The sequence below is a fragment of the Sprattus sprattus genome (genome assembly GCF_963457725.1).
Source record: "Sprattus sprattus genome assembly, chromosome: 21".
NCBI classification, from domain to species: domain Eukaryota; kingdom Metazoa; phylum Chordata; class Actinopteri; order Clupeiformes; family Clupeidae; genus Sprattus; species Sprattus sprattus.
The window spans coordinates 12230211-12245122 of NC_137919.1; the positions used below are offsets into that span (position 1 = coordinate 12230211).

Sequence of the window (14912 nt, forward strand, 5' to 3'; positions counted from 1 at the left end):
CTTAACATAAAGAGACATGTTTGCGTCAATGAAAACGAGCTCCCGAGAGGTGTAATGAAAGTTTTTCTAAATTAACAAGACAATACATTCGTAAAACGCAGCATTTTATTTTTCTCAAGTAGCCTACATGCATTATGCTTCCATACAAATGTGCTCTTTTATTGCATTTGCTTTTTCCAAAGAGCAAATCACAAAATATTAGTTTCATACATAATATATATCTCTGCAATGCACGGATTGATTGAAAACTCAATTTAAACCATCAGGTTAGACGCATGTGTTCAGGAGAGTCCTACAGAACTGAGGCCAGTGGTGGAGGAGGTGGAGGAGGAGGAGGAGGAGGAGGAGGGAGGAGCTCTCAGCTCAGGAGAGCACAAAGATGGAGGCCACCGGCACCAGCAGTAGCAGGAGGTTCTTCCCAACGGCCCCAGCGCCGTTACACAGATCCTTATCGCAGCAGTTCATTTTCGGTCCCATTGCAACATCGCATAAAGCTTGAGAGCCACATGATTTAACCGTTGCCCCAGCATTGACTGGAATAAGAAAGAGTTTTTTTGTGTGAACTCAGTGACGTTAGAGAAACAAAAATATCGATTACATATTTTGGTGAAGTGCCGCAGACTCACTCATTGTCGCACAGCGATCAGACCCTTCGGGGCAGGTCATTGGATTATCAGTGCAGCGTTCCCCAGGACAGTTGTAACACTTCAGGAAATCTAAGAATAAAGAAAAATAGTCTCAATGTAGAAAACAGGAAAGCGATGTGATAGAAAGCCTACATAAAGAAAAATAAATTAATTACCACTACTACTACTACTACTACTAGTACTACTACCACAACTGCAAAATAACAACAACAACAATAACTAGAATGCGTTTCGTGAACGAACTGCGAGAGTGTGCTTGCTCTGTTGCGGCCACGACCGAGAGAACAAGTGCCTTGGAATTGGGGCAGGTGTCAGCTCTCCCTGCTGGATGAGCATGCACAAATGAGTATGCATGAGTGAGTATGCATAAGTGAGTATGCATGAGTGAGTAAACATGAGTGAGTATGCATGAGTGAGTATGCATGAGTGAGTATGCATGAGTGAGTATGCACGAGTGAGTATGCATGAGTAAGTATGCATGAGTGAGTAAACATGAGTGAGTGTGCATGAGTGAGTAAACATGAGTGAGTATGCATGAGTGAGTATGCATGAGTGAGTAAACAGGAGTGAGTATGCATGAGTGAGTATACATGAGTGAGTAAACATGAGTGAGTATGCATGAGTGAGTATGCACGAGTGAGTATGCATGAGTGAATATGCATGAGTGAGTATGCATAAGTGAGTCTGCATGAGTGAGTAAACATGAGTGAGTATGCATGAGTGAGTAAACATGAGTGAGTATGCATGAGTGAGTAAACATGAGTGAGTATGCATGAGTGAGTAAACATGAGTGAGTATGCATCAGTTAGTATGCATGAGTGAGTATGCACGAGTGAGTAAACATGAGTGAGTATGCATGAGTGAGTAGAGCCCTGGTATGGAAGGTGTCTCTTAATATTCCTAGTTATACAGTTGAATGGAGAGGGACAGAGAGAGAAGAGGAGCCTCTGCGCAGGTGTCAGTGAGAGGTGTCAGTGAAGCACAGGTGCAAGCCAGTTTAATGACCCTATTATGATGTCATAATGGCACAGAGTTCTGCCATGCAAGTCTATGGAGAAAAAAGGTGATGGAAAAAGAAGAATAAAAAAGGAGTGGCAAGGAGTACCGCCACGAAAAGATATAGCAGGTTGCACCGGATCGGGCCTGACGTTTTGGTGTTTGAACGGCGTCTGTACCTCGAACGGGCGAGGCGTAGTTAGCTGCAAGAAAAACGGGGAGAATAAAGAAAGAAAGAAAACTTGACAACAACAATACTGTGCTTCCCTTCGGGCAAGCACACTAATAATCTATCTATAAATCCAGGAATCTCTGTGTGTGTGTCCGTCTAGGGCGTATCTCCCTGACGGTAGTTACGTTAGTTATGAGATTTTGCATGTAGCTTACGCATGTCATGAACCTGTGCATCCTTGATTTTGAAGATTTTTGAATTCATAGTTTGCGAGATATTTGTATTTTACCGTTTCCCGTAGGCACTAATGGGTTATCGTTTCCCGTAGCAAGTCCCACTGTGCACCGAAATGACGTCACAATCAAACAAGCTACGTCACGCTCAAAACCTATACAATCGGATGGTCAAACTCGATTGTCAGTTTTTGCAACAAGACAAGTGGCTTATTATTTACACATACTGGAACAAGAAAACACAGACTACATACGGCAGTGAAACAGGGTGAGTTTACTATAGATCAAACATGGTCTGAATGGAAACCATATGGGACCATCATACCTTTCAGAGTATAATGAATGGTAAACTGTTATTGGTTACCAAGGGTTTTACATTAAAGTGTTCTCAGAGATTCTAGCCCCGGATCTCAAAATAATGATATTTAAAAAGTGCCCCGTATTAAGGATCCTGCCTTCACTCAAAGTTCAGAATAGCGTTGGTTACCATAAGGAGGTCCGCATTCAAATTCTTCTTGGTGAACAGATTCAGACTTTTGCTGATAGAAAACGAACCTTGGCCTCGTTTCCCGAACGCGCACTTAGCCTAAAAAGGACTTGAAATCAGACCGGTTTCCCGACGCGGCACTTAGCTTAAGTTTATCTTTCGTTGAGAAGAATTCTACGTGTGGTCAGGACCAGTAGTAACTTCACACTTAGGATGCAACATTGGCTTATAATTAATTTAAAAATGACGACAGTCTTGTTTCGTGCTCTACACAGTTGTATACATATTTGCAACCATGTTCTTCATTGAAACTTTTTTTAAATCGCTAGTTTCATAGCTCATAAAGTCATGCATGACGTACGCTTCAACCACCTCGACACCTTATCCAGGGGCGTCGTTCGGCGTTACTATCCCCGCCCCGAATTCAGTGCACATTGCACGTTCGATGCAAACATAGGCTAGCTAATTTCACAGCAATTAACGTAAACAGGTTAACCTGACGTAAACAGCTCTTAAGATATACTTAAGAACTCGTGCACGTTGCGCTCGTGCACCTGACTTTAAGTTGATGGTTGGGAAACACTCGTAAATAGAATGTGTTACTGAGTCTACTATGTCGCGAAAATCCACGTAGAACGTTAAGATACGTCGTTATCGGGAAACGAGGCCCTGAACAGTAGGCTACATTAGTAACAATGGCTTCTCCATCTAAAATGCCCAAGGTCCAGGGTCATGACAATGATTGTCTCAGGGAGCGTTTTCAACTACTGAGTGTAAGGAATCTATCGTGTATTGAGAATTTAATTATGTGTACGATTTTATCGTGTATTTGTAAGAGAGTTTGAAGATTCACAGGGTAATTAAATGTGTTCTATTATAGTGTGAATCTGTGATAGATTCTATGTGGCGTGTGATTTTATGCGCGCTCAATGATCTTAATGTTTTTATCTCATAACTAACGTAACTAGGCTACCGTCAGGTTTCCTGGATTTATAGATAGATTATCATTTGTTTGCAGTATAGGTGTCACGACAACGATGTGGCCAGGAAGGACATGCCGAAGTTGTCGATATAGCGGGAGTTTGTTAAAATAAAATTAATTCTTTTGAGGAGCGTTTGAAAGTGGCAGACATAAAAAATCGACAATTGACAGCGAAAACAGCGTTTTTATTAAGCGACCTGACACAGAAGAAAAGCCGCATATGCGAAATGGAGGAGAGATTGGCTTCTTACGAAGAGGAGATGGTCTTACCTGGTAATTAATATAGGCTATGTTTCGTTGAATTATGCAATGCTTTGGTTTGGAAAAGTTTTTAAATTGTCGTGTATTTGTTGTGATTTAGATGTGCCTGTTGCTGGCAGCCAGGTGTTGTAGCCTACCCGATTCAGCACCCCCGTCAGAAGATGCACCCCCTTGACGAGCTAAGGTCTTGTCTGCGAACGGGTACAATTCGCATGTGCGAGAGTCGCCATTCGCTTCACGCGAATCAGGCACAATTCGAGTGGGCGAGAGTCGCCACTTTGTGATTGAAGCGCGCTTCGGGTAGGACGCGAACTATAAAGACGACAACTCATTCAAAGACAAAACAAATAGCTACACGTAACCTATAAACGTTGTTGAGACTTTTATTAAAGATCGTACTCATTCTCGTTGTCGGTAACAACAACAATAACAAAACAGAGACAAATAGCCACACGGTCAAGCAATGTCATTTATTACGTTCTACGAATCAAACTGATACAAACATGTAGCCTACTGTTCGGGTAATAATCTACAGCAACTCTTGACTTCTATTGAAAGAGATTTAGAAATCCTCAAAACCTGGTTTGATGTTAATAGATTGTCACTCAATAGAAAAATAAAAAACTAATTCATGGTCTTTGGAAATCGAAAAGGAAATAGGTAAGGACATTCAATTAAAAATAAGTGATGCTGAACGAGTGACCGAGATAACATTTCTAGGAGTGGTCATTGACCATAAATTAACATGGAAACCACATGTTTATTATATCAAAGGAAAGATCTCTAAGATGATAGCAATTTTGTACAAATCAAGAAGCATGTTAAACTATAAGGCCTTACATATTATTTACTGTTCACTTATACTTCCCTACATATCATATTGTGTGGAAGTCTGGGGATTGACATATAAAACAACTGTCAATGAAATCATTATTTTACAAAAACGAGCCATAAGGATAATAAATAAGGTTGATTATTATGCACCCACTAACCCATTGTTTATGAAATCATTTGTTATGAAATTTAATGATCTGGTATATTATAAAATAATGCAAATAATGTATCGAGCTAAATCAAACCAACTCCCAGTCAGCATACAAAGGTTTTTCTCATTTCAAGAGACAAAATATAATCTCAGAGATGTCTGTAAATTTAGTGTACCAAATGCCAAAAAATTAATTAAAAGGAGATGTATATCTGTTGTTGGAATTTCATTATGGAATGATGCTAACATAATCTTAAGAAAGTGTAAGACATTTTTTGTTTTCAAAGGGATGGTAGCTAAAGCAATTTTTGAGGGCTACAAGTGTCCATAATGTATGCAGGATTTTGTGCTGTTTATTTGGGATCTTGCTTCATTGCTCTGCTCCTGGCCTATTGTTTAGGTTGATGGGCCATCAGACCTGGTTCCTGGTTCCTGGCTTTTTTGTGTCTTGGAACCAGAGCTCTTACATTCTGATTGTTTGTTTTTGAAATAAATGACATTGCTTGAACGTGTAGCTATTTGTCTCTGTTTTGTTACCGACTTTCAACCACGAGAATGAGTAAAATCTTTAATAAGAGTCTCAACATCGTTTATAGGCTACGTGTAGCTATTTGTTTTGTCTTTGTGAGTCAACAACGTATATGTCTCATATGCGCCCGTCTCTGTGCAATTCTGTACCGACTTTCAACCACGAGAATGAGTAAAATCTTTAATAAGAGTCTCAACAACGTTTATAGGCTACGTGTAGCTATTTGTTTTGTCTTTGTGAGTCAACAACGTATATGTCTCATATGCGCCCGTCTCTGTGCAATTCAGATCGCGTGTCTTTGTGAGAATTGTCAACAACGTAGCCTATACTGTATGTCTCATATGCGCCATACTGTATGTCTCATGCGCCCAAAGTGTCGACTCTCGCCCACTCGAATTGTGCCTGATTTGCGTGAAGCGAATGGCGACTCTCGCTCATGCGAATTGTACCAATTCCCAGCTTTGGCCTTACCTGCCTTGACGCACCACTCGCTTGATCGGAAAGGAAAGCAGTTCGCCTAAACAAACGCAGGGAAAAATACTATACTACGATTTCATTATTTGTGAAAGAGGTGGAAGAGAAGAACACAAGTGATTACAGTCTTTAGAACTGTTCTAAAGAGTACAAACAACCGATGTTTTTCTTCCAAAATCCTCGGATAATAGCGAACGCAAAAGAACGCCTTTTTGTCCTGTGGAAATATATAGCCTACCCCAGCCATGACTACAAATGAATCAACGTAATTTTGAATGAGCAAGTTGAATGTATTTGACACGGCGTTTCACAAGACTAAATAACGAAATGCAGTTTAGTATCTAACAGGAAGTGCAAATAAGCAGAAAGTGCAGAATATGTGCATATGAATGGCAGTGGTATATACATAATGAGATAGTAATCACTTGTGTTCTTCTCTTCCATCTCTTTCACAAATAATGAAATCGTAGTATAGTTTTTTTCCCTGCGTTTGTTTGGGCGAACTGCTTTCCTTTCCGATCAAGCGAGTGGTGCGTCAAGGGGGTGCATCTTCTGACGGGGGTGCTGAATCGGGTACAACACCGGAGCGGCAGGAAACATGTCCTTTGCATGGGGAGGCTACATACATTCAATAAAATTAACCTTCATTTGAGTCCAACTGCATGACCATTCTTACCCTACACTTACCCTTACAATAAAGAAGTGATCCTATTTCAACCATAACTTCATTTTAAATAATGTATTTCTTTATGACATTTAGTTTATAGTTTAGACAGCAACGTTGACATCTATATTCAACTGCATCCACTACCTAATCTCAAACTTTATTTGTTGGTATATCTCCAAAAAGGCTATACAACATTAAAACATTTCTTAATGAAAAGGAAACATGCATCACAATAATACTTCAGTGTAACCTGTACCTATGTGGAGTGCAAATATGTCTTGCTATTACACTACCCAACAGCTACACCTACACAGTGTCTGCGAACACTACAGAATGCATAGTTCCTACGGGCACTGCACTAGTAGTAATAATAATAACAACTAATTACTTCTTTACTAAAATATCTGTCCTTCCCAAACTGTGCTGTATGCTATATTTGGTCATAATTCCAAAGATACAGTTCATGACCCACATTAATATTTACTGAGAAACTCTTTTAAAACTTGAATCACATGGAGGTACAATACAGATGTGTGTTACCTGCAGAGGACAGCATGCTGGCCAGGACAAGTGTGATGAGTGCGATCTTCAGAGACATGTCGACACAGATCACCAAATACAGTGAAGCGTTAGATGTGTTGTACCTGGTTTTATACTGTATCTGATATGACATGGGGAAGAACTGTAGGAGGAGAGACATAGGTCAAACAAACACACCTCTATAGGAACCTTCCATACCCTGTCACAACACATGTAAGTTGTGTGTGTGTGTGTGTGTGTGTGTGTGTCAGCGTTTCCGTTGTCCGGTAATTGCTAGACTTTATCCGGAAAAAAATTGAAATGTCCGAAAATAGATATCACCTGTCAAATTGTTGGAATTAATTAAAAATCCCGTCCCCCAAACACAATTGGAATTTGAGAATAACCCTTATCTTTAGGCCTAAAAAGCTAACATGCACTGCCATTATTATGTTTTAAATGGCTCTTCTGCCGTTTAAAAGCTATTAAACAACACGCATATGCTGCAGTTTTAAATAAAGGGCAAGAGGTCAAAAATTTACATTAGATTAGATTCAACTTTATTGCCATTGCTCACAGTACGAAATTGACCAAAAATCAAGAGGGAAAAAATTACATTATGACATTAGATTAGATTCAACTTTATTGTCATTGCACAGAGTAAAAGTACTGAGACAACGGAATCTAACCAGAAGAACCATAGCAGAAGAGGGCAGAATATTCTGCATAGTGGTAATATAAAAATAAATAGATGGGATGTTGTGAAGAAAATATGCTTTATAATTTTATCATGTTGTGTTTTACTTTGTTAAATAGATTTCCCATGTGTTTCTTTGTTCTGTTGAGAGAAATGCAGAGTCTGTGTTCCTGGTATGAGAAAGAGGCACATTTGGGATGTTAACTTAGAGATGTCATGAATGTTTATAGTAACTTAATGTATTGCCTTAGTGCCTGGTACAGAGAGAAGCAAGAGACCCTTTATGGAGCTAAAAGTATGAACAAAAGATCTGGGGAGTGTCTTCATGTTAAACTTGAATATGTGAATATGTGAATATTAATTTCAATAAAGAGCAGACATTTTGTAGGAGAGGTTAGTGCCTTGCGTGAAGACAATCATGCAGGTCACTCCTCTGGGGCCCAGAGTAAATGTCTGTATTTTAATAATATTCTCGGGTGTGTGCGTCTCAATTCTGAGGTAATGAATACAGTCCTAGGTTAAGGGTTATTTCCCTGACAGATGTATACAGTAGGATATGACAGTACAAGATACATGGGGTATGAGCAGTGTAACATTGGCAGCAATAGTTGGTCATTAGTGCAGATATGATACAGGTACAGGTGATGGTAGCAATAGAAGTTATGAATGAGGTAAGAGACATGATAAGATATAAGTACAATGAATATGAGGTAAGAGGCATGATACATATATACAATGAATATGAGGTAAGAGGCATGATACATATATACAATGAATATGAGGTAAGAGTCATGATATGATATAAGTACAATGAATATGAGGTAAGAGGCATGATACAATGAATATGAGGTAGGAGGCATGATATGATATAAATACAATTAACAACAATAAATACAACAAGACTCTTATTAAAGATCTTACTCATTCTGGTGGTTGAAAGTCGGTAACAAAACAGACGAATCCAACTTACATTACCACTGCACACTCACAACCTTACAGATAATGTGTAGAAGTTGTACTAGCATTTGTATTTAAAGTTTACACTTTAATCTACCAAAGTACTCACCGTTTAACAATACAACTTCCACAACACAAGTTAAGGCCGGCGCTTGCTTCTGCAACGGTATCACATTGTTGTGTAAATCGGCGCTTGCTTCTGCAACCGTGTCACATTGTTGTGTAAATGTAGGCTACTCATAGCAATTCATGCTCCCTAAAAGGTTGCCCGTGTTGCAAAGCAATTCACGTCCAGAACCATAGGTGGAGTAAAGTTTAATTCACGTTAATGTTTTTGTTTATGAGCCTGTCATTTGCTCGGCAGATAGAAAACAGTCTTAAGCTTGAAGTTATTTTCAAACCTCTACTTGGGTAGCACTGTCAAACTGAGCAGACATGCAGAATACATTTAAGTAATCTCATCTCGTAACATTCGTTTCACATAGCATTGCATGTTTAAACTGTGATAGAAAATACGTTAGCTTTATGCTAACGTATAGGGGAAATTCCATAGAGACCGCGCTAGCGAATAGCATATTCAATGCAATGCGGCGCGGAGTGCCAGATCGCGTCCTAGGTGAAGCGGCTCAGGCGCGGAGTGCCAGACCCGCGTCCTAGGTGAAGCGCACCTCATTCACAAAGTGGCAAGTCTCACCCACTCGCGAAGTGCCAGATCGTGTCCTGGACCTTAGCTCACCTGTAATACCTGAATGAATGAACGCGTTTCATTTCATTCTACTGTCTATGCCTGGCAAGTGTGAGAGCGCCGAAGTTGCATAGAGGCCGAGAGCGGTATTGCAGACAGATAGAGATTTTGAAAAATCATAGCTCGCAACGTATTGAAAAAAAAGAACTGAATCAGTTAATTTTTAGGAGCTGTGAACTTAGTTCAGAATTTTTAATTATGAACTGAACTAGTTCATTTTAAAATGTGTGAACTATGAACTGAACTAGTTCATGTAGAAAGTGAACTTTCCGAACACTGAATACCTGAAGCCATAGATGTTCGAACAGCTCCACCAGAAAAAATTTGAAAAAAAGGTGCAACATGATTGATGGTAACGATGAAATGTTCTGTTCGCACTGCGAAAAGGCAGGACGACGCAACGGCTTCACAAGAGGGTCGAATCATTTTAGACTCTGCTCTCATTGAACATACTGTAGTCAGAGTGATGACCATGTTGCGGCGCTCAATTTAACGCCACAGCAGGTTGCGATATTCAGACATTCATGTTTTTTTCCTATTGTAAACTTTGGCAAATAAATATGTTGCATTCTTAACGACCTGATTATGTCATTATTTAAGCTACGCCTGCCATCAGTTTAATTCAATAGGCTTATTTAGAAGCAGAAATAGATATTTGAGCGGCTTAACATTAAAATATCCGGAAAATGAAAACTCTATAATTTTTCTCCAGCGGAACCTCTGGTGTGTGTGTGTGTGTGTGTGTACCATACCCTGTCACAACACATGTAGGTTATGTCATTACCCAACACATGTAAGTTGTGTCATTACACAACACATTTTGTTACCGTTTCGGGATTTCCGCGATTTCCAGAAAAATGAGTTCTTCACTGAAATAGAACTTTGAAGTTCAAGGTGTTGTGTGTTGTGCTCCTAATTCACACCATTTCATATTTCTGTTTGAAACGTTAGGGGTGCATCCTGATGAGTATCTTAGTATCTAGTATAGACAAAACATTACTGTCCATTTTTAGTGCTGTTGTGAAGAGGATGTAGGTGTGGGTGAAAGTAAGAATGGAAACTTTCAGCAGTGAAGGTTTCATGTTTCATGTTGTGAGGCCATGCACGTACCTCTTTAACCACATCACGTTGTCTCTTTTTTCTTTTTCTCACACTTATTTTCTCTCTTTAATCTTTCATCTATCGGTCCTTCTATCTCTGTATCTCATTCACTCACTCTTCTATCTCTTTATCTCATTCACTCACTCTTCTATTTCTTTATCTCATTCACTCACTCTTCTATCTCTTTAACTCATTCACTCACTCTTCTGAATGGAAACTTTCAGCAGTGAAGGTTTCATGTTTCATGTTGTGAGGACATGCACGTACCTCTTTAACCACTGCCACTGTACTGTTCTATCTATGCGTTATGCTCCCTGAGCGCTAACATAGAACTAACAGCAAGCCAGACTCCTTTTTTAAGAGCCAGGAAGATCTTGCTCCTTTTTTGACATATCAGTCAATCTGACAACTTTAAATGGAGTGAAACTACGAATACAAACAGAAACCATGTTTGAATTCATCTTCCATGTTCATGATTGCCCCCCCCCCCCCTCCTTGTTTCTCTATCTCTACCTCTGTACCCCGGCGACTCCAAGCAGATGGGCCCCCCCTTATTTGACGAGGTTCTGCTCAAGGTTTCTTCCTGATTAACAGGGAGTTTATCCTTGCCCCTGTCACCATTGTACTTGCTTTAAGGGGGTTCAGGCCCTGGGCTATGTTAAGCTTATATAAATACAATTGAATTTAATGAAATTGAATAAAAGTACAAGCATTTGTATCAAGTACAAATGCACTTTCTTCCAAGACGAGTAACTTAAAAGTGACACCAACTTGACAGACTCATTATCTGTGTTTTTAATGTTAATTTCTTATGCTATGTAAAATCGGCTATTTTGATCAATACAAAAAACATGACTTAGCGAAAAGTCAGTATTTGCAAGTGTGTCCCCATCTTCACAATACAAATTACTGTCTAGTATAGACAAACCATTACTGTCCATTGTTAGTGCTGTTGTGAAGAGGATGTAGGTGTGAAGTGGGTGAAAGTAGGAATGAATACTTACAGCAGTGGACGTTTCATGTTTCATGTCCTGAGGCCATGCACGTACCTCTTTAACCACCTCACGTCGTGTTCTTATAGCGTGACCTCTGCTCACAAATGCTGATGGCTATGGAAACATTGTTCCTCATCACCTACGAGCACACTGTATACCCACTAAGCTATTTTGCAAAACTTGAATGTTCTCTCCCAACATTATCCACTATCAATTTAGAATGGACTTTGTATAGACCGTGCTATGTTTGTATGTGTTGTGTACATTAACCACATGTATGCTAGCATGCTCATCCTGATACGTGTATGAATTCATCTTCCATGTTCATGATTGCCCCCCCCCCCCCCCCCCCGTCCTTGTTTTTCTCTCTCTACTTCTGTACACCGGCGACTCCAAGCAGATGGCCCACCCCCTTATTTGATGAGGTTCTGCTCAAGGTTTTTCCTGATTTACAGGGAGTTTTTCCTTGCCCGTGGCCGTGTCGCCATTGTACTTGCTCTAAGCAGGTTCAGGCCCTGGGCTATGTAAAGCTTATATAAATAAAATTGAATTGAAGGAAATTGAATTAAAGTACAAGTTCATTTGTATCAAGTACAAATGCAATTGTTAGTGCTGTTGTGAAGAGGATGTAGGTGTGAAGTGGGTGAAAGTAAGATTGGAAACTTTCAGCAGTGAAGGTTTCATGTGAGGCCATGTACGTACCTCTTTAACCACCTCACGCCGTCTCTTTTTTCTTGTTCTCACTCTCACAGTTATCCTCTCTATCTTATCGTTCATCTATCACTCCCCTTCTATCTCTTTATCTCATTCAGTCACCCTTCTTTCTCTTCATGTCATTCACTCACTCATTGAGGTTTGGTTTTATTTGATGCATTAAGGTTTGTTTGGTCATATAAGTGTATTCAGTCTAATTGGTATCCAATCTCAGGTGTTATTATTCATATAACATGTAGGCCTACTGTATATTGTATTGATAAACTTTTTATCCATTCACCACTCATAGAACTCACCATGTGCCATTCCATTCCATTGGGCCACTAACTACTAATCCCCATGCACCAAGTCAGCCAAAATAACTGAAGACATAAAATTCCCAAATATCAATAAAACTTTGGCACATATCTCTCCCAACCTTATCCACTTTCAATTTTGAATGTACGTAAAGCACCTAGAGACGATGTCATTGTTTTGCTGCTATGTATGTAAATACAATTGAATTGAATGAAATTTAATTAATAAGTAAAAGTACATTTTTATCAAGAACAAATGCAATTTCTTACAGGACAAGTAACTTAAATGTGACAGCAACTTAACATAGACTCATTATCTGTGTTTTTAATGTTAATTTCTTATTCTATTTAAAATGGGCTATTTGAATGAATACAAGAAACACAATTTAGCAAAAAGTCAGTATTTGCAAGCGTGTCCCCATTTTCACAATACAAATTACTGTCTAGTTTAAACAAATATTACTGTCCATTGCTGTTGTGAAGAGGATGTAGGTGTGAAGTGGGTGAAAGTAAGAATGGAAACTTTCAACAGTGAAGGTTTCATGTTGTGAGGCCATGCACGTACCTCTTTAACCACATCACGTTGTGTGCAGCATGGTGATTGGTTATTGTAAAACCTCTGCACATCGTGTTTATCATGGTGAGTGTTCTATGTTTAACCACCTCACATCGTGTGCATCGTGGTGGTTGGTCTATGCACCAAACTAAAATCCCCCTGAAAGGTTTGTGGCAGATGCATAGTAATCAGACATCATGTGACATTCAGTCTCTTCTCGTCTCTTCTTTTGTTCTCACTCTCACACTCATTCTCTCTCTCTTCTCTTTCATCTATTACTTCCCTTCTATCTCTTTCATCATTCACTCCCCTTCTATCTCTTTATCTCATTCACTCCCTCTTCTATCTCTTTCTCTCATTCACTGCTTGGTGACATTGTGCCACTAGTGTATGTACTCTTCAGAGACGTGTAAACCTGTAGGAAGGACCGGCCCTGACTCTTATGCAATCTCCTGCCCCATAATGTTCAGACATGTGTAAACCTTCCAGCCTGGTGTTTTCCATCACTGGTGACATCATGACTGCCCTGCACAGAACACACATTGCTCTCACGTCTTAGCCTGTCTGCTCATCATGTAGCTTCAGAATCCAAATCAGAATCTATGTTCATGGCTACGTGTGTTGACACTGCGTTTATGGCTACGTGTGTGTTGACACAGCGTTTATGGCTACGTGTTTTGACACTGTGTTTATGGCTACGTGTTTTGACACTGCGTTGATGGCTATGCGTGTTGACACTGCATTTATGGCTATGTGTTTTGACACTGACATGACATTTTCATACAGAGAGCAAGAGGTGTACATTTTCCTCCCACCCCGCCCTCTTGCAGCACAGGGCCATCCTCTCCACCATCTCCAGCACAGGGCCATCCTCTCCACCATCACCATCACAGGGCAATCCTCTACACCATCTCCAGCACAGGGCCATCCTCTACACCAGGACAGGGCCATCCTCTACACCATCACCATCACAGGGTCATCCTCTACACCATCACCAGCACAGGGCCATCCTCTACACCAGGACAGGGCCATCCTCTACACCATCACCATCACAGGGCCATCCTCTACACCAGGGGTAGGCAATTAAAATCCTAATGGGTCCAGTTTTTATGACCGTTGTTTTCACTGATATAGGACTGCATGTGTTTTATGCAAGGGCGTAGGTTTGGTCTCAGCATTGGTAGGGACAATGCCTGGCAGACCCCCCCACCCCTAACGTAAATTAAAAAATGTAGTTGATGTTATATTAAACAGGCAAACTTTATTAGAATATATTAACATTTGTGTACTAACTTGTGGAACTTGGAAATACTTTAAACATAATAAGAATAATAAACCCTTAGATTAAATACAAAACTAAACATTCTCCACATTTCTTGACATCATATGTTGTTGTTTCTTTTTTGATGTCCCAAACATGAGTAAGACCTCATCTGAAGCCCTGATGAAATGAAATTCATTTGTAATATGTAGGTAATTGGTTCAGGTTTTATGGAGCTGTACTAAGCCAACACCATTGCAGTGCAATGAAATAATGTATTCATGAATTATATGCTGCATACATTTGGGCATCCCAATTTATTGCACCTTTTTACTACCTTCAAGTATAACATGTATTCTCAAAATAGCCAGTGTGATTGATTACATTCATGGGTAAAATTGTCTAACATCCCTTTAAAAAACAGCATTTGAATGCAATCTTTACCAAAATGGACAATTCAACGTCTAATCTGAACCCCTAAATGCTGATTAATCATCACCCTGCTCTACATCGCTTCAGGCTGCTGTTTTTCCTGCACAACAATAGACACTAACCATGCTTAGTTGACTGCTGACATTGGTCGAGACATTACAGGGAACAGAGATCGTTTTATTACTATCCCAGGGATCATATAGGCC

General features: G+C 39.8%; 1 protein-coding gene across 1 annotated transcript; it reads right to left on the minus strand.

The window, feature by feature from the left end:
- Positions 1–363: 363 nt before the first annotated feature.
- On the minus strand, positions 364–7031 carry LOC308382240 (uncharacterized protein; the record flags this gene model as incomplete). The annotated part of the gene is made up of 3 exons (XM_080859935.1): positions 364–533; positions 627–716; positions 6974–7031. 3 exons carry the CDS (start codon positions 7029–7031, stop codon positions 364–366), a joined length of 318 nt encoding a protein of 105 aa, XP_080716061.1.
- Positions 7032–14912: the final 7881 nt, after the last annotated feature.